Source organism: Pezoporus wallicus, unplaced genomic scaffold, assembly GCF_028554395.1.
Source record: "Pezoporus wallicus isolate ANWC-B61680 ecotype Strahan unplaced genomic scaffold, APGP_CSIRO_Pwel_v1 contig_13339, whole genome shotgun sequence".
Lineage (NCBI taxonomy): Eukaryota > Metazoa > Chordata > Aves > Psittaciformes > Psittacidae > Pezoporus > Pezoporus wallicus.
This window is the reverse complement of record NW_026642476.1, coordinates 44,628-72,159: the sequence shown is the minus strand read 5'-3', so window position 1 is coordinate 72,159 and position 27,532 is coordinate 44,628. Positions and strand designations below refer to the sequence as shown.

Here is a 27,532-nt window from a genome sequence, read left to right as displayed (position 1 = left end):
GTCATTTAGCTGCGTTTGAGCAGCACTCGGGGGTCCCGTCCAGGGCATCAAGACCCTGCACGAGTCCTGCTGGGAGCGGGGGAAGCCTCGGCCCCGCAGCACCCTCGGAGCAGCTCAGCCCATGGACGGGAGCTGGGAACGATGCTGCGCTGGTCCCAGGTTCCACGGGGGAAGCTGCTGGCACTGGGGGGGGCTCGGCAAACTCCAGGGCAGGTTTTGGGGAGGGGCAAACGTGGGGAGTCACCGCAGGGGTCCCCGTTCCAGCTCCCTGCTCTCCTTCCCCTCGCACTTCGATTTCTTTAACTTATTTTTCCCCTGTGGAAAACGCCACCGTGAAACCTGCCCCATTCAAGACTGGTTTTAATACGGATCCATGGCTCGGGCCGGGATGTTTCACCTCGGGAGCTGCCAATCCGTCTCTGTCAAGCTGTCAGCCCTGGCGTGTTTGCGTGTTGGCTGGAGCCACGCTGCAATTCAAAGTGGATTAACTCTTTGGGCTGCCCTTTCCTCCTCCCCTTCCCCTTCCACTTGGGTGGGTTCAGGCCAAACAGAAAACGCTTTTCCCCTGCGCTTTCCATATTCAGCAGCTCCCGATGTGCAGTCGGGTACCTGTGGGGCTGCTCGGCTCGGGAGGGTCACGGGGGATGCTCGTGGTGCTGGCTCCTGGTGTGGGGTCGGTGGTGATGCTGAGGCTTTGCGGCAGTGGCACTGAGCAGTGTCCTTGTGAATGGGGTGATTCTGGGAACGATTTGTGCAGGGGTGGAGGGTCCCCCCACTACCCAATAGGGGCGAAGGGGCTGCTGTGGGGCTGGGGGGGGGGGGTCTTCACTTGTTTTCCTAAGTGATAAAACTTCCCCCAAGCAAACCAACAGCGCTGGGGCTGCGCAGAGTGCTTGTTACCAGCGATCTGAAGCCACGGTGATGGCCGCAGCATCCCTGCCAGGGGCGGGGGGCTGTGGCGCAGGGCCTGGGCAGGATGCGGCCCCCGGCCCCAGGCGGCCCGCGGAGGGGCACCGGCACTAGGGGGGGGTGTTGGCTAAGCGATGCGGTGCTGCTCGGCTCCGCGCTGCTGCCGCCGCGCCCGGCCTCTGCTTTGGGTGAGATCTGCAAGATTTGGGAACTAACGGGCCCTGGGGCTCCATGCGGCAGCCGCGGAGCGTCCCCGGAGCGGTGCGGGTCTGCCGCAGGCCGTGGGATGCGTCTCCATCCCTTGGGAGGAGGAGGCAGCCCCTGGCAACGGGTCTCGGGGATCCCAAGGTCCTCCTGGGGGCTCCTGGCTCCAGCCACCCTCCTGCCACGGCTGTTTTGAGCGGGTCTCACCCTGCACAGGGGTGTTAGAACGGGAAAACACTACTCGGAGGTCTGTAAACCTCTACCAGCACAGGACCGATGGCTTTGGCGCTGGCTCAGCTGGGTGGACCACGCTGGAGCTTGTGTCCCGCTGCATCGATGCCGGTGGTGCTCCCACCGCACGCAGGGACCCTCCCGGCCCGGCGCTGTCAGAGGTGCAGCATTCCCGGGGACGCGCCGTTGTTGCTGCTACCAGGGCGCAGTCATTGCCATGATCCGCACAAGCTGTTCCTGGCTCCGCAGCCGCGGGGTCATCCCCCTGCCTGCGCGCTGCTCTCCTGCCGGAGGGGATGGATGGCTCTGCCCATCACTGCCAAGCCCTCGGCAGGCTCAGTCTTGGGTCTGTGTTGGCACCCAGGTCTGGCTGCTGCTGGTGCAGCCCCGGCTGGGGTTGTTCACCAAGACGGAGGCTCTGGGGATGCAGGGAGAGGCAGGAGGAGGCAGCGCTGCCCGGGCACACGTGGGGAGCTGGAGGCTCTTCAACAAAGAGATGTTCCCTTCCCTGTGTTTCAGTGAGCACAGCTCGGATCCTCCGGGAGCTTAAACCCCAGGGGGAACAAGGGCTCAACTCTATCATCCCCTGGTCCTCGCCTTCACCCCTGCTCTGTTTGAATGGGCTGAGGTTTGTCCATCTGCCCCGGCCCTGCCTGTGGGCTGAATATGGGAGCAAACCAGCCCCAGTAAGGAGCATCTGGGCTTTGGCACCCAGAGACACCACTGCGGGCAGGTGAGGGCACAGACCCCAGGCAGCTCCCCCGGGTTCCCTCCATCCAACCTTGACAGACGTCCCCATGTGCCTCAGTTTCCCGTGCTGCAGCGGGGTGGGTTTTACGGGGCTGGTTTTAGAGGTGTCAGCTGCACCCAGGGGACATCCTGCACCATTTCCCACCCAGCCTCGTAAAGGGGCTGGGGTTTAATTAATGTCTGCAAATTGCTTTGAGGGCGGCTGCTGCTGCTGCTGCTGCTGCGAGGGGTGCGCGGATCCAGCAGCCGAGTGCTGGCATCTCACAGGGACCACGGCCACAAATTGCCACTGTGCTCCGTGCCGTGGAGCTGAGCTCACCCGTGCTGGCACAGCCCTGGCGTGGGATGACTCGGCCGTGGCAGGGCCTTTATCTGCAGCTGGATTTCAGGGCTGGGTGGTTTAATAAGCATCGGGTGAAGCAGCAGAACATGCCCGGTGCTGCTGGGGCAAAGGTGTGTGCCTGCTCTGGGGAGGCAGCGCCCGGGACTGCCCCGGGCAAAGCGTGTCTGTGCATGGATGGTGCAGGAGGGGTCTGGATGCTTCCCTCCCCTGGGTTCCCACCCTGAGCTGTGGTTCTGGGGCTGTCCCAGCCTTCCTCCTGGAGGGGTGACGGTGCCTGCGGGTCTCCACCGGAGCTGGGGTTTCTGGCCTGGGGGCTCAGGTGAGGCTGCCCCACTGCAGGCAGCTCGACGGATGGGGATGAAGCGAGCAGTGAGCGTCAGCATCCCTGCACAAGGGATAGGGCTGAGCCAGGCGTGTCTCCCAGGCCGGCGTTGCAGCGCTTGGCTCCGGCCGCCGTGGGTGATGGAGAAGCCACTGCCGGAGCTCACCGCAGCGGCTCATTGCCCTCACCGTGCGCTGCCCACCTCCTGCCGGCGCGGTGCCAGTGTGATGGAGCAGCCGTTCCCTGGTGCAGGCAGGAGCTTTGCCATCAGCATTATCTGGGCAGCAGAGGGGCCCAAGCTGCACTGAGCCAGCAGCAACCCACCCGTGGCTCTGCATTACTCTGAGGCTCCTGACGTTTGGGTCACTTAATGGATTTGTCTCTTCCCCCTCCATGGCCGCCCAGGACCAGCTGTAAATCAGCCCTTGCTTTCTCACATGGATCTTTACTTAAATACCAAACGCATTAAACGGCCTCCGGGTTCGGTGCTGGTGGCATCAGCACAATCCCAGTGCTGTATCCCAGGGATGGACCCGCTGCCGGCCGGGATCCCCGCGCACGGCCCTGCGGCTGCGCGAGGGTTTGTGCTCGGCGCAGAGGGACCCTCCGGGGCCCCTGTTTTTCCTGTTGCAGCTAAATTATAACCAGGCTTTGTGAGGAGGCAGCCGTGGGCTCGCGCCGGCTCTTCCCGGGGGTTTCTGCAGCCACCTCTTCCATGGGGTTTATTTTTTCCATCCTTCCTATCATTTCTAGGCTGATCCAAGTGAAGCTAAAGGGTGTAAATTACACCTCCCTGCACCCATCCTCGCCCCCCCCAACCCCCGAGTATCTGGGGGCTGGGGATATGAGGATTTGCAATAGAGTTGGGTTTGTTTGGTAAGGAAAACAGCCCGAAAGAAGCAAGGAAACCCCTGGAAAGCATTTTCCTTCCAATTACCAAGAAGGGGGAAGAAAAAGAAGTCGTTACATGCAAAGCTGGTGCTGGGCTCTGTGTGGGCAGAGGCGTGTAGAGACTAAACCAGCATCGGGCTGGGACGCAAACCCCTGCCGGGAGCTGGTTGGCAGAGATCAGCCAGGCTCTTTCCTTGTGTTTTTCCCATTTCCCAGTGAATTTGATCCATGACCTCATGCAGCGCCAATGGAGCATGAGCTGTTGTACTGGGTGGAGATGGGATGCACTGGGTAGAACTGGGCTGAGGAAAGCCGTGTGGAGTGTAGGAGGAAGCAGCAGGACTCAGTGCTGCTGTGGCCTCTTCATGCAACCACACTGTGCTGAATGGTCATGGATGCACCGGTGCTGAGTGCAGGAACCAGCACCCAAACCACAACCACCCAAACTGGACAGGGCAGCGCGATGGGCTTTGCATTCTTTCTCTTTCTGAGTCCACAAAGTAACTATGGAATTGATTCGTCTCGAGGGATACGGTGAAGCTTGTCTAATTTAGTAATGATGACTTCAAGGTATTTCCCCTCCACAGGGGCCCGATCCTGATCCAAAGCCCTTTATGGGGTGCCATGGGACAGGACAGCCCCTCGCTCTGGGGCGTGTGTCCCCGGTCCCCGTGTGCCGTGCGCCTGAGGCCGAGCTCTGCACCATTCCCTGGAGCAGGGACCGGGGAAACCCTCATGCTTGGAAGCGGCTCTGCTTTCTCCAGCTCTGTCATTTAGTCTAATAGAAGGTGCTGCCTGGCTTGGCCAGCCTGGCCTGAGGTGCTTTAGGCAGGGCTGGAGCAGATCCCGCTATTGAATCCCTGGTACTTGAGCTGCTGATGGCTTTACTGTTAGGGTTGAATTTCTGAGCTGAGGCTTTTTTTCCTGTAATTTCGGCCAAATTTGGTCAGCTATTTCCAAGAACAGGGCTTGGGGGAAAAAAGAAGGGATGTGAGCCTGGCATGGAGTGGTTCAGTGTTAGGGAGTGGGAACCAGTTCCCCAACAGCTCCTGTACTGGTTTGGTGGTGGAGGACGTGCTCTAGGTCCTGCTCATGCTGAGCAGTGGGCACCCCTCCGTTGAGAACCATCCCCCTGGTGCTGTGGGGTGGAGGAGCCTCTCAGTAGGTCACTGGGAGCTGATCCAGGGTCAGATATCCTTTGGGATGTTTGCCCTTGGAGCAGCTCTGCCCCAGCACAATCAGGAGCAGTCTCAACGTGGGTGAACCCCATGGTGAATGGGCTGGGTGAGCGTGCACCTTCCTGCTGGATCCACCCTATAAAAGCCTCCCCCAGCATCCCACTGGGCCCAGCTCCAGGGACATCAGTCCCTGGGACATCCCCGTTGTGGGTGGTGCTGGCTCTGGGCTGTGCTGAGCTGCAGTTTACCCCCTGAGACCTCTGGACGGGCTCTTTGGGGACTCCCTTCTCCATTGCCCATCACAGGGGATGGCCACCCCTGGACGGGCTCTTTGGGGACTCCCTTCTCCGCTGCCCATCACAGGGGATGGCCACCCCTGGCCCTCTCGGTGTGCTTGGAAAGGCTTTTAGTGCTTTGGCTAGATAAATGAAAACAAATAAAGGTGACAGACAAGCAGACAGCTTTATGATAGCTTCCCTGTGACAAGGAGAAAGATTGGCTGTCGGTGGCTTGATAGAGAAATATCTTGATGGGAGTCGGATAAAGGGATGTGTAACCTTGGTGGTGGAGGATGAGGATTTGCTGTGTGCGAGGATGCCACGGCAGCGTTATTCCAAAATAATTCCGCCTTTATTTGTTTTTACTTTTCAGAAGGGGGGGGGGGGGAAGAGGGGGGGAAGGAAGGGGGGGGGGAGATGCAGAGCCCCACAGCCCACTGAGTTTTCCAAAATAGATCCGCTAAATAAATAATGACAATGATCCATCTTTTATTTATACCCCACCTATCTACATGCAGCGCTTGGAGGTGTTTTACAACCTTTCTCTCCCTTTTAACGGCAGCAAACTCACAACTAAAGGCGCATTAGGTGGAGGCAGCTTTACGGGGGTATTTGGATGCTGAAGCATAAAGACAGGCGCCGAGCTGGATTTGCGGAAGCGCCTCGGCTGCTGCTCCCGTGGATTCTAATGGGCACCTTGTGGCTGTCGTGAATCCAGCTGGATGCGTGTTTGCATCTGGATTCACGGCGGGGGGGGGGGCTTGGGGGGCGCCCCGTGGATTGAGCCCCTGGGGACGGGGGGTCTGGAGCAGCCCGAGTCCGCCCCTGGAGCAACAGGGATCCATCTGTTGAGCGCTCCGCGCCCGGGGGGCTGCGGGCTCCGGTGCTCACCACCCGTTGCATGGCTCGCGGTGCCCGTGGCGGTGCCGGTGCCGGTGGCCGCGGTGCCGCCCGTTGCCGTTATCACCACATCAGCGTTTCCCGAGCGCTCCGCAAGGGAACGCGACGCCTTGATGCAAATTTGGTTCATTTATTCCTGCATCGGAGGGGAATAAACGCAAATGGGGGGGGGGGGGGGGGGGGGGGGGGGGGGGGGCCCCCAGCCCTCCCCTTCCTCGAGGTACCGCACCCCCCCCCCCCGCAACCCCAATGCAGAACCTGCCCCCCCCCCCTTTCCCACATCCCCCCCCCCCCTTCCAGGCCCCGCCCTGGCACCGGGCCGGGGGCGCGCGCGGCGGCGCGCGGGGCCGTGCGGGGCGGGGCCGTGCGGGGCGGGGCGGGGCCGTGCGGGGCGGGGCGGGGCTCGGGCGCAGCATGGCGCGGCGGCACTGAGGCAGCGGCGGCCTCCCTGGCCCGGCCTTTGTCTCTCCGGTGTCCCCGGAGCGCAGGAGCCCGCTCGGGGGCTGCGCCCGCCCCGTCCCGCTCCTGCCCCGCAGGTGCGGCGGCAGCGCCGGGGCTCGGTACCGGGCGGGGAGGGGAAGGGGGGGTGGGGGGGGGGTGGGCTCGGCGGAACTTGGCCGAAGTTCGGCGCGGGAGGGGGGGAGGCCCCCGGTGCCGGGGCGATCCCGGGGCCGGTCCCGGTCCCGGTCCCCGCCGTCCCGGGCGCGGGATGCGGCTGCCCCGGTGCCGCCGCGCCGCGGCCGCCCCCAACTTTCCCCGCTGACGGCGCCCGGGGCCGCGGGCGATGGTGAGGGCCGCCCGCCCGCCCGCCGCCGCCCGCCGCCGGCCCCAGGGCTCCGCCGGCCGCCGCCCCGCCGCCCGCTGAAGCGGCCGGAGCCGCGCCCGCCGCGGCCGGGACGATGCCGCGTTGGGAGGCGGCCGCGCTGCTCGCCGCGCTCGTCGGCGTCTGCGTCTGGACCGACGAGACCGGGAAAGTTATCTCGGACCGGTACGCTGTCTACTGGAACGGGAGCAACCCCAGGTGAGCCGGGGCGGCGGGGCCGGGCTGCCGCGGTGGTGGGGGGGCGGAGGGTTCGGTCTTCACTCCCCACCCTCCGGTCGGTGACAGGCGGCCGCCGCCGTCCGTTGCGGGTCCAGCCGCCGCTGTGCTCCGTTAAAAGGGGGGGGGGCGGGAGCGGCCCCCGAGGGGTCGGCGCGGGTCCCGTTGTCCCCTCCGAAAGTTCTCCCGGAGACCCGGCGGGAGCCGTCCCCGGGGGCTGCGGCAGCGCCGGGAGCATCCCCCGCGGTCCCCGGGGGCGGCCACGGCTGCGGGTGCTTGGGGCTGGGGGAGCGGTGCCGCTGCCGCCCCCCCCCCCCCCCCCCCCCGGCCCTACTGCGCCCAACTTCGGGGAAGTTCAAGTCTCTTCTCCCCCCGGTCCCGTCCCAACGGTGCCGTCCCGAGAGGGTCCTGCGGGACGGCCCGAAACAGGGTGAAAGACGCCGGGAGCGGCCCCGGGAGGGTTTGGAGCAACGGGTTTGGGGGTGAAACGGCAAAACGGGGCAGTGCGGGCGGGGGTGCGGGGCCAGAGCTCGCAGCCGCCGCTCCCCGCTTGGTTTTCAGCTTGGAAAAGAAATGGCTGCGTCGTCGGTTTAGTTCCCTGCTCCGTGTTGGGATTTATTAGATTTAATCAATATTTGGTGTTGGTGCCCCCCCCCCCCTCCCCAAGCAGTTTTTATTTCTTCCCCCAACGAGAGTTTCATTCCTGTTGCGTTTCTTTGTTCTGCATTTTGAAGAACCCCCCAAAATCCCGCTGGAGAGTTGGAAGTGAGCATGGATTCATTCTGCTCCTGGCTCAGGTGGCTGGGACCCCCCCAAACTCCCCCCCCCTCAGCTCCCCTCTGTGCTCAGAGCAGGGTTTGACCAGGCTGGGTTCTGGGGACTTGTGTAAAAGACAAAAATGACCAAAACCACATTTCCCCCCCCCAGTTCCTCAAAGCTAAACAGGCTCTGGGGTGTCTCCCCTGAGCTGGGTGCAGGGCGATGCTCAGTTCCCTTCTGCAGCGGGCGCTGCTGCCTCCAGCTCTGGACTGTTCCGTGCTCTGGTGTGAAGCTTGTTCCGTGGTCACCCATGGGTGCCCGTGCAGTGGGGCCCGGCCTTGGGACATGGCAGGCGGGAGTTGGGCCACGGCAATGGGGCTCATCCTCGATGGTCCCTTCTCTCCCACCACACACCCAGCAGTGTCCGGTGACACCATCGCACTTCGTTGAAGTTCCCAGTTGCCTTTTGGGATGCACATGGGGCCGAGGACGCTGGTGAGTGTCGGTGGCCATGCAGCCACCGTGTCCCGTTGGGGGGGACCGTCCAGGCACCGTTGCCCCCAGTCTGATGCCCCTTGTGCCGCCCCAAAATTGGGGCAAGCCGGTGCCTTTGTGCGCGGCGCTGCCTTCGCCGCGGGCCGCCTGCGGTGCATATGGATTTTATTATCCCACATTTTTGTGGGGGATTGTAAGAGGCAGGGAATTTTTTTTCCCTATTTTTTTTTTTTTTTTGCCCATTGCAAAGTTTTTGGTTACAGTTCCTGGTCCTCCCCAGCTCCCACACTTGGGGCTCTCTTTTGTTCTCCCAAATGCCAAACATGTGCAAGGGGCTCCCCGGTTAAACTCCGGCATCCCGGCTGCTGGCGATGAGGGCGGCATCACTGAGCGCTTGGGGCCGTGGCTGAGATCGAGCACCCAAAGGTTCCTCCAGCACAAAGTAGCCTCTGGTCCTTGGGTGACCGATGGCGCAGGACCCGGCGATGGCTTCGGCTCGGCCCCATGAGCTGCCTGTGTCCCGTTGCCCCTTGTATGGGCGCTGCAGAGAAAGGCAGCAGGGAATTTCCCTTTGAAAATAGGTAGTGGGTCGTGATTACACAGATCCAGTTTCTTTCCTACATCTGACATTAGCAGGGAGAATATTTTTGAGGGGAAACTGAAGCAGAGGGAAGGAGCTGCGCGGGGTCGGAGGGACGAGCAGACAATGGCTGGTGGGTTTCCGCAGGCACGTCGCAGCGCCGGGATGTGACCCATATTTCCCCAACGCGGGAGCACCCGGTGTCGCAGTTGGCCGAGGCGCTCCCTGGGTGCACCTTTGGGTCTCGGGATTCGAGGCCGTTTATTGGGTGTTGCAAAGGTAGAAATTGCCGTGGAGTTTTCTCCTTGGTTTCCTTTTTGAACCCAGCGGTGATTTGATTTTGGCTCTGGAGTTAGTAGAAAACTACCTCGTCCTTAAAAATGAAGAACAAAGTAGAGATGCTTTTTCTGGTCCGTTGTTTTCCTTCTCCTCCCTCCCCTCCGACCCCCCTGAATATTTAATAAGGGGAAATCAAAAAGGATTAAAAAAAAGGAAGGTGAACCTGCCCGGTGCTTGTTTGAACCCACAGACCTGATCTGTTGATAAATATTTTCCGTTGGCTTTCTATTGCAATCTATATTTTATAAAAGGCAGTTATAAATCTCCTGGTCAATATGATTTGCCCAGATTAGAATAATTCCATATTTCATAATTGGGTCTAAATTAAAAATAAGCGCTACCTCGGGATGCTGCAGTTTGCCTGTTCCGTGGAGATACTGGAGCCTCTTGCTCTGGATTCCCAGGTTTCTGTTTCTTTTCTGCATGATTTTGGAAGCCTGCATGTGGAAAAGGGCGGCTGGGGCTGTGCTGGATGGAACTCCTGGGTTATCCTGGGAACAGCTGAAGGAGGAAGAACATGTCTCTTTATAATGATGCACTGTTTCGATGCCCGCAGATCACTGTGGGGTTTGGAGCACGTACAGGCTCACTAACGCTGTTTCATTCCCAGGATGGGATGTGTTGGAAGGGCCGGGCTGGTCAGGGGTGAAGGTTCTGCATGTGATGCTCCTGCAGATGGGACCAGAGGGGACGAGAGCTGGGCAGGGGTCCGGCGTCGCAGACAGGGCTCTTCCCTCCATGGGCTCCATGTTTTCCAGCCGGTGTGGCCAGAGGCATGGGAGCTGCCCATAGGGTTCTTGGATGGATTTGCATCCTTGGGACCCGCAGCAGGTCAAGCCAGTGTCTGCTGGTGGGATGGCTCCAGCTCCATCCCCCCCACCTTGCTGACGTGATCCCTGTGCAATAGGATTGGGATGAGTGTCTTGGATGAAACTACGATGCGGGGAAAAAATCAGGGGTCTGGGAATCCTCCTCAGTACGGAGGGCAAAAGGTCTGCGGGAAGGAGCGCCCTGTCCTCGGAGGGTCCCTGCTCCCGGGATTCCCAGCCTGCAGCCTTGGGGCTGCGGCTGGAAACCTCTGGAAGGCCGAGGAAGGACAGAGGATTTGAGATTCGTTTTCGTCCCCTGTTCTACCTACAGCTACGTAATGGGCAGGTTAGAGTAATTCCAGAATGACAGTGTTCCTGCAGCCAAACGCAATTCCCGTAGTCGCTCTCTCCGGAGGGGGAAATGTGCAGTATTGGGTATTTTCCTCTCTGTTTACAGTACAGATACAAGTGCTGTAAATGGTCCAGATTTTGCTCGTGGCCTACATTTAACGGAGGTCATTTCTTTGCCTCGGAAGGTTTCTTTTCTGATTGTTTTCCCTTTAAATTTCTTGGTTTGGTGGTGAGCACAGCAGGGGCTCGGTTCTGCTGCTCCGCACTCCCCGATCCCAGCACTGGGAAGGCAGAGAAATGGGTTCTAGCAGGGGATTTACTGCAGTTGACGGGAGCTCAGGTGATGCTCAGGGACCGTGGTGGCGGCAGAGGAGGACTCTTATGGAGGGTCCATGCACAGGGATGGTGGAGCTGGGGTGAAGGGGCCAGGCCGATGGCAGCCGTGTGTGCTGCCCTCCGAGGGAGCCGGAGCAATGCGTATTTGGCTTTTCCAGGGAATTTGGTGCTGGAGAGGAGCGGTTCAGTGGGATGGCTCAGGCATGGCGCTGGACGTGCCCAGCCGTGCCTCTGTGCCGGGGCGGGTTTGGTGCCAGCCCTTCCATGGGGTGGGTTCCCAAAACCTCCATCTTCTGGCTCTTGTCTGGGGCTGCCTGGGCTGGGACCTCTGGGTGTCCCCGCTCCCTTAGGCAGGACACCCCATTTCCCCCTCAGAGTGATTTTAATGTATGCTTTAACTCCAGTGATTGCGTGGTTCCCGTATCGGCATCAGGCCGAGTCCCCTCTCCGGGCTGGGGGTAGCGGTACCCTGCCACGTCCCACGTCTGTGCAATTACTGCTCTTTTCGTTGTCATCTGTTTCATTTTCCCTTTGTGCCGAGATCATTTGCAGCCCTCCCCACCCCTCTTTTCCAGCCCGTTAAGCCGTGTTAGCTATTCTTCACCAGCCCAGGTCTGCGGCGAGCGTGGTTAATGGAGAGCAGATACAAACAGGTCCAGCGTCTCTGACAAGATTTTCTCTCCCTGCCCGTCTCCGTCTCTCTGCCTGTCCCTTTCTAGGGACCGCAATTACATTCCCTGCTGGTTGCACATTTGGTATCCAAATGCCAGCCATGCGCAGCATCCTAATGCGAGGACAGGCTGGGGCCGGTGGGTCAGCAGCTCCCGGAGCCCACAGTGTCGCCCTGCGTGTCCCAGAGTGGGGAGGCACAAAGAGGATGGGGAGTGAGAAGGGTGCAAAAGGAAGAGGGGGAGAGAGATGCCTTGTGTTACCATTGGAAAGCTTTAAAAGTGCTTTCATTTCTATGCGTGTGTGTATGTGCACATGCATACATACACCTTACACACATAAATAACACAGATGTCCAAACTCCGGCGGGGCTGTAACCACCCCGGTGTTGTACACGTATGTAATGTCTACCTGTGGGCTGAGGGACGTGTGTAGGTTTGGTTTTACCCATCTATCAGGGCAGGTCTCAGCATCCCGCTCTGCCCTCACCCCCCCCTCCGTCCATCTCGGTGCGTCCCGCGTGCCGATGGCTGTGGCTCCCCGTGTCCGTACCTGCAGCCATCTGAGAAGGTTCGTCTGTCGGGCTGGCTGTACAATTGCAGCAATTGTTCTTTAAATAGCTCCTTGTTCCTGATGGTGGAAATTTCGGTTCTTTTGTGTTAGGTATTAATCATGACTTTGAGAGGCTTCGTTTTGATCTCGCAGGGATCTCGCCCTGCTCCGTTGATTTAATGGGGTTTATGGAGGGCGAGCGGATCTTTACCCTTGTTACCTTCACCTCCTAAGAGGAGTTTCCTGCTCCACCATGACCCACCTGAGCCCAGTGTGCTCCAGCCCCAAGTCTGGCCATTTCCCTGGGCCTTGGGCATCATCCCGAAACCAAGATCAGCACCGGGGTTGCCTCTGGCTGCGCTGTGATCCGAGTAGTGCCCCGGTCCGAGCTGCAGCAGCGAAGGGATCCGAAGCCTGGGAAGTGCTGGTATGAGCAGGAGGCCACCACCGGTGCTTTGGTCTTTGCCAGGGAGTTCAGGAGGTGCCTCTGAAGCCAGAGACCCCCGACACCACAACTGGTGTTCACTGGTGCGTAGCGGGTGCTTGTACGGGCACAAACTCTTTACCAGCAGCCTGGCAGCCGTTCTGCCCTGGCCGATGGCCTTGGGGTCCCTGTTGCCATCCCCACTGTGCCGCCAGCTGGGTGGGAGCGTGTTGGGATGCTCCATTCGGGCTTGTCCACCCCCTGCGATGCTCCCGGGCTGTTTTGCCCCCCCAGCAGGAAAGCTGGGAAGGGACGAGGCTGTGAGAGCAGGGCAGGCAGGAGGGAGCCGTTAGGCTGGTGCTGGGCAGGGTGCTGCGTCCCCGCACAGTTCCTGGGCGGTCAGAGTGGTGTTATTTATTTCTCCTCCCTCTTTTCCCCCTTTGCTTGTTGCTGCTGCTGTGGCTGGGCTGCTAAACAGCTTCCCATTGTTCCAGAGCTAATTACCTCTTAATGAGGCTCCTTACTCAAAAGCCAAGGAGAGTGGAGGCTGTGGGCTGGGGCTTCATCCCAAAGGGTGGCCAGGGAATGGTTTTGCCTCAAATCCTCTATTGAGCCCCAAGCACCATCCCTACCGACTGGGGAGGAGTGAAAACCCCATGGGGTTGGGGTGCTGGTGCTCAGCAGGGCTCAGCAGCAGTTCCCAGTGTCTGCTCTGGTGCGACAGTGCCGCATCACCTCATCCTCATGGACGTGGGTAACCTGTAAGCCACATCTTTCGTTTTGGTGCTTAAACCAGGGTTCCTCTAAGCTTATCCCTTGCGTGTGTGCGCCCTTGTCGGGATAAATCCTGCTCCGCTTCGCCTTTCTCCTCTTGACCTTATCCCATCCTTCTGTGAGATGCTGGATTGGGCCCTTGCCCTTAACAGGGTTCAAGAGCTTTGGCTGGAGGCAGTCAATGGAGGGTCTCCACTTGCCTGGTCCTGGTTCTGCCCCTGGAATCGTGCGTGTCCAGTGGAGCTGGAGCAGCGCCGTGCGTGAGGCTGCGGCGGCTCATGCGGCTCCTCCATGTGCCGGATGGCAGTGCCGCAGACGCGATGAGGGGGGAAAAAGGATCCTTCTCCAAAGGGATGGGGAAGGCACCCACCTCCGCCCTGCCCCGCTGATTGAAGCTGGGCTTTGTACCCCCGTCAGGGGCGGGTGGGAGGATGCTGAACTTCAGAGCGGGATGAGGTGGTCAAAGCGGCAGCAGTGGGGAAAACTAAAACAAAGGAGGGAAAACGTCTCCCTAGAATAATAACGAAGATGGGGAATGATTTCCCCTTCCCTTGTGCCCTTGGGGAGCGTCCGGGCCAGTGGGGGCTGAGCCCTGGAGAGGGCAATGGGCCTGTTTGAGCTGATGGGAATGCAAAGGCTGGTGGGAGCTCTGGGGTCACCCTCCCTGGCTGCCAGCAAAGGCTCGGTCCAGCCCTGGGCCAGGGAATGGCCTTGGGGGGTCCCCCGGGGCAGGACTGGGCAGTGGAGCTGAGAGTGGATGTGGGGTCCTGGGCAGAGGGGTTTGGGGTGTGGGCAGGGCTCCCAGGCCCCCACGCTGCCCAGCTTGCCCTTGACTTGCCTGCCTGGTGAAGCTGGTGATGGTGGTGCTGGGCACCCATGGTGCAGTGCCGTATCAATCCCAGGCAGTGATTTAAATGACGTAAGGTGAGGCTATCGATGCCTCCTGGCTTCCAGTGAAGCCAAACAGCACTGGGGCCAGCAAGGCCCACATTCCTATTCCCAAGCCTTGCTTGGATCCGTTTGATGTTTCCCTCACGGAGGGATAGGGATGCAGGCAGAAACCGGGATTAAGACTCTTTATATTCCTCCCCCTGTTAAATTCTTCCTCTCTTCCCATGTTTGCTTATCAAGGCCCAGCTGCAAGAGCAGAGGAGCAGCGAGTGATGCTGCTGCAGGGTGAGGGGTGGCCACAGAGCCAAACCATGTCCTGGTGGGAATGTGCCAGAGGGGCAGCCGTGGTGGGATCCGGTGGGATGTGGCCATGGTGGGATCTGGTGGGATGTGGTCGTGATGGGATCCTGAGGGATGCGGTCCTGATGGGATCCTGAGGGATGCGGTCATGGTGGGATCCCGCGGGATGCGGTCGTGATGGGATCCTGTGGGATGCAGTCATGGTGGGATCCTGCGGGATGCGGTCGTGATGGGATCCTGCGGGATGCAGTCATGGTGGGATCCCGCGGGATGCGGTCGTGATGGGATCCTGCGGGATGCAGTCATGGTGGGATCCTGCGGGATGTGGCTGTGGTTGGAGCTCTTCCTCACCAGAAAACCACTGCCCTTGCTTTGTGTTTTTGGCGTTTTCCATCTTTTTCCTGCAGCTGTAATCTCCGTGCACACGTGTGTGTCCTGCACACACATACGCACACGCGTGTGTCATGCACACACATACACACGTGTGTTGGTGCAAGCGTGGGCTGCCCGTGTGAAGTCAGACCCACCAAACGCCAGCCTGGTGCTGGTCACGGTGCCACAGGTCCCCGAGGTGCACAGTGAGGCTGCAGCATCCGCACGGCCACCACCGGCGTTCCCACCGCGTGCTGCAGGAGCGTTCCCGGCACCCACGGAGGTTAAAACCATCACTGGGTACTTCTGATTTCAATACAGGAACGTGCTTTTAGTTCAGCTCCTTCCCCACACGACCCTGAAATCCCTCCAAGATTGAACTCTCTGTTTCAGGGCTGTTGTAACTCTTCCTTGGCAAGAAGGCGAGCGAATCGCACGAGGGGTTTGTAGCGCCTGGAGACGGGAAAGGCGGGTTAGATCCCCATCCCTCCTGACTCATCTCCAGCCCTCTGATTCGCGTGGTGTCCAGCTCCATTTCAGTGGAATTCCTGCTGGTTTGGGTGCAACCAAGTTCCGTTGGATTTGGTTTTTTGTCTCCTGCAGAGGAGGAGGAATTATTTGTAGGGGTTTCTTTTCTCTTCACCGTTACACGGGGAGCAAAACTCTCCCATGTGCTACGAAAGAGATAAAATGTTTAGACAGCAAATACAAATATTTCTGCGCGCTCCGCCTGGCTACAGCTCTTTCTGCCTGGCCTCCAGCAGGATTTCTGGCTGTGGCTTCCAGTGGGGTTTTATTGAGCCTGGCTTGATTTCTTTTTTTATTTTTATTTTATTATGATGATTTTTCTAATTTTATGTATTTCTAAATAGGGGGGTTTAAATTTGAAGGGAAATGAAACCAGCCAAGCCTGACCCTGTCGAGAGCTCTTAAAAATCCCAATTCTTCCTTTTCTCAATCCTGTTTCCACTGAGGAAAAAAGCCCCTGGACCTCGCGCCCTGCACCAAATCCAACCGCGACGGGATTATTTCAGCTGCTGAGCTTCCCGCAGCAGCACCCCCCAAGCTGGGATGTGGAAAAGGAGATCCTGGATGCAGGGAGAGGCTGGTGGTGGGTCCCTCGTCCTGCAGGTGCAGACCCCAAAAGGGGGCTATTGTTTGGCATCTTTGTGATCATAAATGGCGCATCCGAAATCACTGCAGCTCCCTGGCAGCGTCCGGCCTCGCCGAGCCCAGTGGCCGTCCCAAGGTGTCATTGCCACCGGGTGGTCAGGAGCAGCCCAAGTGGCTGCCAGGGGCCATCGAGAGCCAGGGAAGCTCTTTCCCAGCCAGCTCGATAATCCCAATTATTATCTGGTTTCTCCATCAGGGTTGCTTATTAAACTTGGCACCGCTGGCTTTGCCGTTCCGGCCGCCTGCCTCGGCAGAGGGGTTTATCCGCTGCTGACTGGGGAAGGAAATTGAGTGGAAAAACGTGGGGCAGAGCATCCCACTCCGGAGTGCCAATGGATGCTGGTCCAGCCCCGTATGGCTTTAGGCTGCAGGAACGATGCTGTGGGGCTCTGCCCCATCCCTGTGCACCAGCAGAGGGTCAGGACAGGCTGACTGTGCCCTCAGCTGTGCCGGTGGCTGCATCCGGGGCTTTGTGTGGTGGAACCACCCCAAAGCTGGGCTGGGCGCTTTGATTTCGGTGGTGTTCCGAAATGGCCGGTGTTTGGAAAGAGCACGTCGCTGCTTGCCAAGTAGTTATTTTCCTCTTGCCCTGAAATTAAAGGGAACCTTTATGAGCCTGCTCTCGCCCTTCACACCAGGAATATCAGCTTTTTCTATATTTGGGCCTTCCAGCTGGAATTCCCCTGCTCCCCATCACACGAATGTGCTTTGCTGATTTAGGTTTATTTTTACCAAGACAATTGCCTGGGCCTGGCAATCCTTTATTTGGGGAAATAATCGTCATCCCGAGCCCTGCAGGGTTCTTCTCTCTGGGACAAGCTCATGTGTTGGGGCTCGGGGTCCATCTTGGAGTCTTCCAAACCCACTCCTTGGGTTTTCCGAGCTCCCGCTGCCATCGGCACCGTGTTGCGGTTGTGCGACCGCTGTCGATGCGGCTCCAGCTTCAGGTCCTGGTCAAAACAGTGCTCCGGGTTTGGTTTCTCGCAGAGAATCCAGAACAGAAATGGCTTTGGGCTCCAGTTCCCATCCGATGTTGTCTCCATTGGGTTGCTTTGTGTTCGCAGGTCTTGGTTTGGCTGGAGCCAGGTGGGTGCCAAGTGCTGTGGAGCACCGGGATCCTCTGGCACCGCTGCCCGGCCCCGTGAGGTGGAATTAAAGGCTAAAGCGAGGGATGGGAGCTGGGATCATGCTCTGTGTGGGATGCGTGCTCCAGGAGTGGCATCCAGCCAGCCCGGCCCCGGCGTTATCTCCATGAATTCCATTTGCTTCCAGCCGGCTCTAGGCTTTCTCTGCCTGCATCCCCGGCCCATGGGGGCTCTCAGGGTTGGTAGCTCTGAGGTGCAGACACCCAACTGCCGCCGCTCTGGCTGGAACATCTGGCCTCATCCCCATCCACACTTGTTCATTTTCTGCCTTGGCTCCTTCCCAGCGCTCTCCCCAGCACTGGGAATGGAAGTGCCGGCAGGGCTGGGTGGCAGAGGGGGGTGCCGGGGTCCCCGCAGCAGGAATCTGGACTCCAGAAAGCATTTCAAAGCTGCTTAATAATAATAAATCATAATGTTGTCTTTTGAAATAGAAAGCTTTTGGATAAGGTGGAGGGATGCTCTCATCACTAAGCCAGCGAGCTCCGTGTGATTCTGGATCCGATCTCCAGCTCGTTACACGGAGACAAATGGGTTCCCTGCTCTCAGCATCAGTTTCTCCACTGTTCAGGTGAGGATCTCTGCCAGAGGCTGAATTAAGCAATTAATATATGTAGAGTGCATGGAGAGAGCGAGAGGGACATCGCTCTCCCGTGCTGTACCCTGCTCCATGGCCAGACACAGGCGTTTCGGCAGCGAGCGGTGCCGATGGCATTGGCTGCGCGGTCACAGAGCCTGGGGCACCCTCTGGGTTGCTCTGGGGCCCCGATGGGGCTGTGGGGGCTCAGGGCTTCTTGCAGATACCCTCACTGTTCCCAGTGGGCAAAACGCTGGCATCGCCAGGAGCCCCGGTTCCTGCTGCCGGGGGGGGGGGGGGGGGGAGCCTGACTGGGCTTTGTTTGGTTTTTGCCTTAAAACACTGTGATATTTGTGAATAACTTCCCCTTATAAATCACCCCCGGGCTGCCTCGTAGAGGGAGGATTTATGGGCGTAGGTGGAGCGGCGGCGAGAGGAGCGTTGTTCCTGGGGACCGGGCTGGTTTAATGTTTCTATAATGATGGTGTTTGCAGCAGCGATCTCGGCGAGGGGAGAGGAGGGCTCTCCTGGCTCTAAATCCCGGGATGGAATGGGACAGGACAGCGCGAGGTCCGGCACACGTCGGTGCTGCTGCTCGGGGTGGAAAGGGTTGCGGCGCTGGCACGGCGGCGGGTCGCACACCAAAGCATCTTCTGCTTGTGTCCATCAGCAGAGTGGAACTTAGGGGATAAACTGGAATTGGGGTTTCTGAAGCCTGGGGATGGGTCCAGGAGACCCCCGAGCTGTTCCTGGCATCGTTCTGCAGTGATGGAGCCAGGCGAGGCACTGACCCGTGCCCTGGTGAGCTCAGGCTTGGACCCGCTCTATGGGGAATGAATCCTGCCATGATGCTTAGGGAGCATCAGTACCCAAGGGGCACGATGGGCGCCTTGGCCTGTGCAATTGCACTTGGCTTTGACACCTCAGCCAGGACTGGCACCTGGAAATGGGGATCTCTGCTCCTGGGGCCTGGTGACATTGGGATGGCCACAGCCCTGGCTCTGAGGGCGTTTGTGACTCAGTGTGGGGACACTGAGAGTGACCGGGGCAGAACTGGGGCTTCTCCAAGTCCAGTTGAAACCCCGGGAAGGTCTCCCTTTCCTTCCACAGCTGCATCCATGTCACGTTGGGATGTGAGAAAGCATTAGTGGCGGTCATCGGGGTGAGGGGGTCCTGGGGGTGCTGGTGGGGACAGGGATGCTCAGCCCCGCAGTGCTGCAGGGACCCCACTGGGGCTTTCCTGGGGGCTGGGGCAGCTCCATTGGGATTTTCCTCACGCCAGCCCTGCCCAGAGCAGCACAAATGAACCAAGTAATTGGCAACATGGAACTATTTTGTGCTCATTAAGCAGTGGGAAACGGCGGGTGAGGATGCGGCTCCAGAGCGGGCAGGGACTGCCGGCGGTGTCCCCTGGTGAATAACCCCCCCCCCGAGCTCTGGCTGGGAAGCAAAGCCAGCAATTGCTGCTGTGCTGGGCAGGGACCATGGCCTGGAATCACCCTGGTGTTGGGAGCTGATGGTGGCAAGTTCCCCGCGGTGCTGTGGGGAGCAGAGGAGCCGCATCCCAGCACCATATGGATGGGAACCCGTTGTGTGCATTGGGGGCTGCGGCTGTCGCCACACGTTTTCTCCTGACCATAAAGCCATGGATTAAAGCTTGAAACAGCAAATCTCAGTGGCTGCCTTTGAGCTCCCCTAACCTCGGTGCTCAGGAAGGGGTGTTGAGGGGGGCCTCGGTGTCCCCTCTGCTCCCAGCAGAAGCAGGGAGCATCCTAGGGGACACCATAGGGCAGGGAACCCCATTGGGTGGCCTTGTCCGTGCAGGGGTCGGTGCCTGCTGCTCGGTTGCACCCCAGCCCGGAGCCCCCTCAGCCCCTTCATCCCCCAGCACATGGTGATGGCCGAGGCTTTGCCATCGATCCCCATGGCGTGGGGAGCGCCCAGCGGTGGCTGCAGGCGGGGGAAGCTTTATGGCTGTAGTTAAAGTGACTTTATGATATTGTATCTGAACAATTGCCGGCTATTATCTGGATCGATGCTGCGTGATTGAGACACCGGTTGATAACCCAGCCAGGGCCTCTAATCGCTTCTAAACCGCGCAGGGTCGTTTGTGCTTTCCATAAAGCCCCTCAGCGTTTTCTGTTCTACCCGGCTGCCCCAGCCTCTGGTGGGGGCTCTGCCCGCTGCCATGGTGCGGGAGGTGCCCCTCGACTCACTCTTTGCCCCGGGTGGGGACCGGGATGCTGGGACCTGGTTCAGGGGGATGGGATGCGTTTGGGGTGCTGCAGGGTCCTGTCGGGGTCCCCTTCCCACCCTCGCCCGATCGCAGTGACCTTGGGTGAGTCACGTCACCTCTGCACACTTCATTGGCTGTTAAAAGGAGGCCAGTGATACCTTTCCCCCATCGCAGAGGGGTTGGGAGGCGTAATTAGTTAATGTTCGTAAAGTGCTTTGAGGATTAATTAATATTGTGGCTCTCATTTTTTCCGCTGGTAAAGTGCCGCTTCGATATCTCCGCGCCGGTACCTTCCTCCATGACCCTGTAAAGCAAATCTGGCTGGGGACAGTGCCAGCCTCTGCTCGAGATGTGTCCCCAGTGCGGAACTGGGAGGCCACTGGTGTTGGAAGGACAGCAAGGCCCTGGGGTGGGTGCCCTCTGTGGCAGCCGTCCCACCAGGGCTGTCCAAGAGCATCCCAGTGTGTCTGCCTGGGCCTCATCCTTCTCCTTTGCCCTGCTTTCCCCGCTGGAAGCAGTTTGTATGTTGGGATTATGCCACTGTCACCTCCACGTGATGCTGCTCATCCCTGCCCAGCCTGCTTGGCCACCTCTGGCACCCCCATCCCCAGAGGGCTCGACCTGCTTGGATGCTCCTATCCCCACCTATGCTGTGGGAAACCACCCCCAGCAAATCCCACATCCCAGGCCCAATCCCATTCAGCATCTTGGGGACTGTTGGGACTGCAGGGGTCGGAACGGGAGGGTGGCTTGGTCCCTGGAGGGTCAGGATGCTGTGCAGGGAGAGGGGTGAGCCGAGGCGCTGAGCACGCATGCGGCATCCCCCGTGAAAACAGGTTGTGGGGAGCACACCTGCCTGGGAAACTGCTGGCAGGCGCGGGAGGGCATTTTCTGGTGTCTTAATTCCCGTATGCCATTAGTCAGATCGCTGACTGGCAGGTTTTGTTTCCTCCGAGATGATTTCTCAGCAGCGGCTCTGCTGCGCCGCGCTCTCCTGCCTCCCTCCTGCTCCGCCGCTCTGGGGATGGAGCCGGCGACGGTGGCGGGGTCCCGGTGGTGGTTTTGGGGTCCCCGTGGGCCCTGGGTGTGGAAGCCAGGGTTAGCTCATCTCCAGGTTATTGGGCATCTCTGGGTTAGCGCTGGTGGGAGGTTTTCCTGCGTGGGAGCAGCCAAGAGAAGAGCTGAGCGCGTTTCCCAGCTCCTGAGGAGCAGAGGGAGCCCAGCCGTGAGCACTGGCACGAGATTGGGGCTTTTTGCCGCGTTGGAGACCTGCGATTTCCAACAGGGGCTGGTGATGGATGGTGCGTCCTGGGCACGGTGCGATGGAGCACTGGGGCTGGGGAATCCATGGCAATGGGAGCATCCTCAAGGGCAGAGCACTGGAGGGGACTGGAGGGAGGTCTGGGGGGAGCCACCATCCCAGTGCAGGAAGGGAAGGGATGTTGGGGCTGGAGGAGGCGGGGGAGGACTTGATGCCGATCGATGGCTCCTGTCCCTGCTTGTCACCGGTTGGAGCTGCGGCAGTGCGAGAAGAGGCATCGTGCTGGGTCCAAACCCCATCCCACCGCGGGCAGCCCGGAGCAGCACAGACTGCCAGCAGCATCCCTACTGCCTGGACCCTGCTCCGTGCGGTTAATAACATCCCGGCAATTAAACTGGCGCTAATGCAACGATAAAAATAACACACTGTCCTTCCGCAGCGTGCGGCGTCCCACAAGCTCAGAGGTGTTTAAAAACCCATTTAAAACCAGATCCCGCCGCCAGCCCGGTGCGGGGTGCGGAGCCGGTGGCACTGGGGGCTCTGTGGGGCCGCTGAGTTGGGATTGTGGTTTCCAGCCCTGTCTCCCTGCCTTCTGCAAGGTGTGTTCGGCCCCAGTTCCCCCCAGCTCCCAGACTGGTTTGCCAAGTGCCAGGTGTTAAATAATAGAAATTACATGAATTTTTTATTTTTCTTCTTTCTAGAGTTGTTTTAATCCCCAGGGGTTGGTTTTCAGGCTTTTCTCCGTAATGCAAAGAGCAGGAATGCATTCTTTTAATGGTAATTGAGATTCTCACATCATTGCAGGACTTGGAAGCTGGAATGGGCTTTAAATAACGTCAGAATGGGTGAATTCAGGTTCTGGCTCCTCAGATGGGTTTCCGAGGTTTTCTTGTGGTTTTCCTTGCTCTGGTCTGAGGTTGGAGGGGTAGAAAGCTGCATTTCTGTCCTGTGTGGGGATGCTGCCCCGGGCACCCAGTACAAAGCAGGATGCAGCTTGAGGGGGAGACAGGGACCTATGGGTATGGTGTCCTCTTAGGAGTGCCTTTGATGGTGACCTGCATTGTGCATCCCATCGATGGAGCCACCTGCCAGCCCTTTCCCAACCTCTTTGCACCTGGACATTGTGTCTGGGTCCTCGTAGACTGAGGTTTGGAGTTAGGTTTTGGCTTTGCTACCATCTGCCTGGCACAGTGGGTACCCGGCCTGGTGAGCACCCAGCCCTGCTTCCGCTGCAGGGATGCTCATGCCGGCGCATCAGATCAAACCATTGCTGGTGGTGGAAAGGGGCTGCCGAGCGCTTTCCGGATGGGGGGAAGCAGTTTCCGGGCTGCTGCAGGAAACATCTGGATCCAATTGCTGCTCCATGTGGAGCCGGCCAGGCCAGACCCGCTCCTCCTGCATGGCGTGATGGGAGTCGCTTTGCTTAAAGAAGGATGCTCCGGGTCCTCATCCCATGGCTGGGAGCTCCCCATTCCACCGGGAGCCCCGCAGCGTCCCCATCCCATCGGGGACCCCCCTATCCAGCCGTGGGGGTCCCGTTGGCCGCGTGGCATCGCTCAGGGCCGCGGTGCCTTTTGTCAGCCTCAGAAAACTTGACCTTGAAGCGTCGGGCAGAGCCCTGCGGCTGAGGCGTCGGGAGGTGTCTGACTGCGGCTCCGCGCGGCTCTACCTGAGCGGCATTAGCAAGGGGGACACGTCGAGCTCGCCGCGCCCCGGCTCAATAATTGATGCGGTTTTGCTCAGCTCCCCCTTCCGTGAAAGGAAACCCAAGTGCCGGGAGGGTGGCAGCTCCGTGGGGAGGGAGAGGGGCCGGGGGAGGATGCACCGGGTGCGCTGCAGCAGCTCCCTGTGCGCTGCCCCGGCAGCACGTCTCCAGCCGCTCTATGGGAATCCCTGCAGAAACCCTCAGCCCTGTGTTCCTATGGGAGCACCGAGCATCTCCCTGTGCTCAAGGGGATCCCCATCACCCTCAGCCACTCCGGGCGCTATTGAGGGGACACTGGCTCCGGGTGCCCCCTGGCTCAGCCGCCCCACACCAAGCTTTGCTTTGGTGCAAACCCTCTTCCCTGCCTCCTCCCTCTGCCTCTTCCCCCCCCCCCCCCCTCCTTTCCCCTCTTAGAAACGCGTGCAGGGAAGGGGAGAGATTTTAACCTTCTGCCTGGAACCAATTAAAAAGGTCTTTCCACAGAGACGAAAGTGCTTGTGCACCTTTGTGTGCTGCTAACGGGGGGAAGAAAGCAGAGGCGGCCTTTGAAGGGGGGGATGGAGGTCTCTCCGCTGGGACCCCTCTGGGCTTTCAAAGCCTGTGTTATTTCTTTATTTCTAAATAGCCAAATTAAAGTGGATCCCGCTTCCTTTCCTCCCCGTTAGCGCATCCTGCGGGGAGCACGTGCCTGCTGCCGGTGCCCGATGGGCACGGCTGGGCCCAGAGCGGGTGCAGGCACCCCAAAACCCAGCCCGGCCCCGGGGAAAGGGGCTGAGCCCCCCTATTCCTCCTTGTGCTTGCAAGGTCCATTGGTGGGAGGTGATGCTGAGGGTACTGGAGGTGGGGGGGATCCTGGCTGAGCCGGGCAGGGGCACGCCGGCCCCATGGCCAGCACAGCCCCAGCACGCTGCCCCTTGAACTCAACCAGCCGAATGGATGAGTGGGTTTCTTCAAAGGGACCCCCCCCGCCCCCAAAGACCTCCGTGCCCCCCTCCCCATCTCCGTGAGACTCTCGCTTGAAAAGGCAGCAGAACAAAGCACAGGAAGGAATTGAGGTGGTTTCCACGCAGACCTGAATGTCGAGTTGCTCAATGGAAGAGGAGATGCCGACGCGCCGATGCTTTCATCCCCGCGCCCCAGTTTGGCCGAGGGGGTGCAGGGGCGAGCACACCCCCCCCCCCCCCCCAAGCCTCTTTTTTCCTTTCTTTCCCTCTTTTTATTTTTTTTTTTATATAGTCTCAGATTTATTTTTCCACAGTATAATTCTGAAAGACAGCGGCGTATGAATTATTCATTGACCCCTAACTGCCTTTGCATACAATCCTGGCCGGGGGAGAGTGCCCGTGTCGAATGCATTTGTGTGCAGAGCGGGGCCGAAGTGAATTGGAATCAATTTTTCAGGTTTAGGCGGGGGGCATTGGATGCTTTTGGGGCTGGGAGTGGGGGCTGGAGCACGTGGGGAGGTGAGTGGGAGAGTGGGATAGGGCCTGAAAGTGTCCAGTGGGGAATTATGCCTTTTCCAAGCAGGGCTGGGCTGAGGGGTGCAGCTGGTGCGCACGGTTCTAGGCCAAAAGAAGGGGAAAAAGAAGAAACACCCTTTTTTCTAAAGGTCATCTGTTCTTAGATGCTCCTTTAGCCTGACTTGAGAGGTGAAGCATGGCTGGGAAGGGATTCCCCTCTGGCAGGGAGAGCTGATGCTGCTGCTTTCATCCCCATCACTCCCCCTGCACCCTGTGACTGGTGCCACCACTGGCCCCTGGCGCGGCGGTGCCAGGACCTGCCAAAACCCACCAGGGGATAAGGGTGAAGCGGGTGAGGGTGGGGGGAGACCCCGGGCAAGGCTTTAATCTGATTAGTCTTGGAGTGAATGGACAAAGCGAAAAGGCTTAAACCCCACTGAAAGGAGTGGGGAGGGGCAGGGGGGTCCCTGAGAAGTGGAGACCCCGTCCGATCTCGCCCAATGGGGTCAAATTCGGCCAGGGGACCGTGAGGGAAGGAATAAGAGGGGGAAGAGCCAGGCAGAGATAAGGATGGTTCTTTTGGCCCTGTGACCTCCGCTTGGGCTCGTGACGGCGGCCGCTGCCTTGGGTGCTCACCCCCTTTCCCTGCTCACCTTGGATGGGGATGATGAGGGGCTTCCCCGTGAGTCTCTGCCCTCCCATCAATCCATCCATCCCTCCATCCATCCATCCATCCATCCATCCATCCATCCATCCATCCATCCCTCCCTCCATCCATCCCTCATCTATCTATCCATCCATCCATCTCCCAGTGTGCGATGGGACAGGGCAGCCTGTGTGTCCCCCACAGCCGCTGGCAGCTCTGGGTGGGTTGGGGTGTGAATGTGGTTTTGCTCCAGTGATGCACCCGAGATTTTGGGGTTTTGGGTGGGAGCAGTGGAGCCACAATGGGCACACCTGGCACAGCACCGTATGCGGCAGGACTGTTGGTTGTGCCTGTTACTGCACACTGGTGCTGGCCATGCCAGATACCATCAGCAGTGGCACAAGGCATCCTTGTGCAGAAGGAGGCTTGGGAGGATGGGAAATGCTGTTGGGAGCATCACCCCTGTCCCAGGCATGGTCATTGACTGCCTGCGGTGCTTCGGGGTTGGACCAAGCGGGAGCAAAGGCTGCTCCCCCAGTCCCTTCCGAGGGGGCGGCCACCCTCCCCTCCGTCCTCTTCTCCATCCCATTGATCCTTGCCCGGATCGATGGGCACTTCCCTGCGGGCGAGGGGCGGCGGTGCTGCCCGGCTGGGCAGGGAGAAATGGCTTTTCACAGAGCCTCGAGCTGGTGCCAGCATCGATCTCCTGCGAGGAGCAGAGATCAATTGGGCCAGTCATTAGCCATGCCCCAGAGCGAAGTGTGAGGCCGGGTGGTGGGGTGGGAGGGGAGCAGAGGTGCCCACCCAGCAGAAGGGTCCCCGGTCATCACCTTCCTATGAAGCGGGGATGTCTGGCAGCTTTGGAGCCATTGGTGCAGCCGGAGTTATCCCAAGGAGCAGGAAGGGGCCTGGGAGGAGCGTGGCCGGAGGCATGGTGGGGCTGTCCTGGGAGCTGACAAGTGACGTGCGGCGTTTGCAAGGATCCGGGCGTGTGTCCATCCCGGCTTAGGGAAAACAGCCCCCGGGAGGCCCCATGGGGACCGGCGAGCGGGATGCTGGAGCAGTCATTGTCCTGCTGGGAGGCGTGCGAGCCTGCCCGGCCTGGCCGAGGCCACCCAGGCGGGGATGCAGGGGCTGGATGGGACCCTGGTGTCACCCTGGGGACCGTGGGGTGGAGGCAGCCCCGGATGAGACTGTAGGGGGAAAGAGGAGGAATGGTGGCATTGGGGCTGGTGGAGGGGAGAGCTCAGGACTTGAGTTTTTAAGGACTCTGCAGGTCCTCGTTGTAAAGGCAGGGATGGGTTAGGGGTGAAGGGACCTGGCGCAGGCACCGCCTCTGCCCGGGAGCTGCGAGTGAAAGAAAAACAGGAAAAAAGGAGGGTTTTGAGAGAAAAAAAAACCCAAACGTGAAAAAAAGTTCCCCGATTACATCTGTTGAAGTGACAAATCTGCCAGGCAGGTGATTATTCTGTGTACGGATGTGCTGAACACAGATGCCGATAGGATTAAAAGGGAGGGAGGGGGGGAGCTCACCCTGTTAAACCAACACCTGATAAAGGAATAAAACCAGCCAGAGGAATAAATTGCAGCGCTGCCAAGGTCGTGTGCTGCCGGTGCTGCGCGGGGACGGTCAGAGCCCAGCTCCTCGGTGAGGTACCTGGCAAAGGGACCCCTGTGCCCGTGCCCCCGGCGGCGCTGGCAGCCCCTGCTCCCCGGTGCGCCCGTACCCGGCATGCCCTCGGCTTCCTGGTTGCTTTCCAGGCACGTCCCGGGCATCCCCTTGGGATGGCGCAGAAAATTAACAGCAGTTCAGATCTGAGGAACTTTATGACACGTGTATGATAGGACTGAACCAGGGCGTAATTGAATGACGGATGAGCTTCCAAGAGCCACATTTCCAGGGAGTAATGAAAAATAGAAGTGCTATTGACTAAAGGAGCTTTCGGCGGCCGGGCGGCGCAGCGCGGGATGAGCAGGCTGCCGGCAGGGGGAATGCATCAATACGGCAAGTAATAGCTCAGTTATTATAACTCTGGAAATGTCATTCAGGCCTAACCAGAGAACACTAGCTATTAACTAGCCTTAAACAGAAAGCACCAGGCTGGGAGGCCGAGCTGGGAGCTCCTGATAATTGTTTTACTTCTCACGGCTCCGTTGCTTGTTCCGTTGCGGGGCCCAGCTCGTGCTCCCCTCCGCAGCAGGAGCCGTGCTGGGCTCCCTGCGAGGGCAGGGTCCCCTCTGCACCTCCAAGTTGGCCTCTGCTTGCTGCTGCCTGTCCCTCACAGGCCTGCGGCCAAGGGATGCTGATGGTGCGGCAACGAGCTCAGGGCTGAAGCCCTCGTGCACACATCCCTTCCTGCATCCCTTCGCACATCCCTCCCCGTATCCCTCCCTGCATCCCTCCACACATCAGGGGAAGCAGGGAAGCAGCAGAGATGTGATCTGGGCTCACAGCTTGGCCATATCAAGGCCCTGTGCACCGCAGACCCCTGAGGTGTAATGAAAGCCTGTGGGAGAGTATTGAGTGAACCTAAATGGATTTTCTCCATTAACACAGACCCATCATCCAGTTATCAGCTCCTCAGCACAGAGCGCTCTGGGGCTGCGGTCACAGCGGCTGGCACTTAAACCGCTCT

At 59.5% G+C, this 27,532-nt stretch overlaps 1 protein-coding gene across 1 annotated transcript in view; it reads left to right on the top strand.

The window, feature by feature from the left end:
- The first annotated feature begins 6,840 nt into the window (after window positions 1-6,840).
- The window catches only part of LOC130610628 (ephrin-A2), a 36,632-nt gene continuing 15,940 nt past the window's right edge, over window positions 6,841-27,532 (top strand). Inside the window, exon 1 of the mRNA XM_057430663.1 lies at window positions 6,841-7,027. Coding sequence (XP_057286646.1) covers window positions 6,906-7,027 — 122 coding nt within the window. The 5' untranslated portion in view covers window positions 6,841-6,905. The remainder of the gene's footprint in view (window positions 7,028-27,532) is intronic.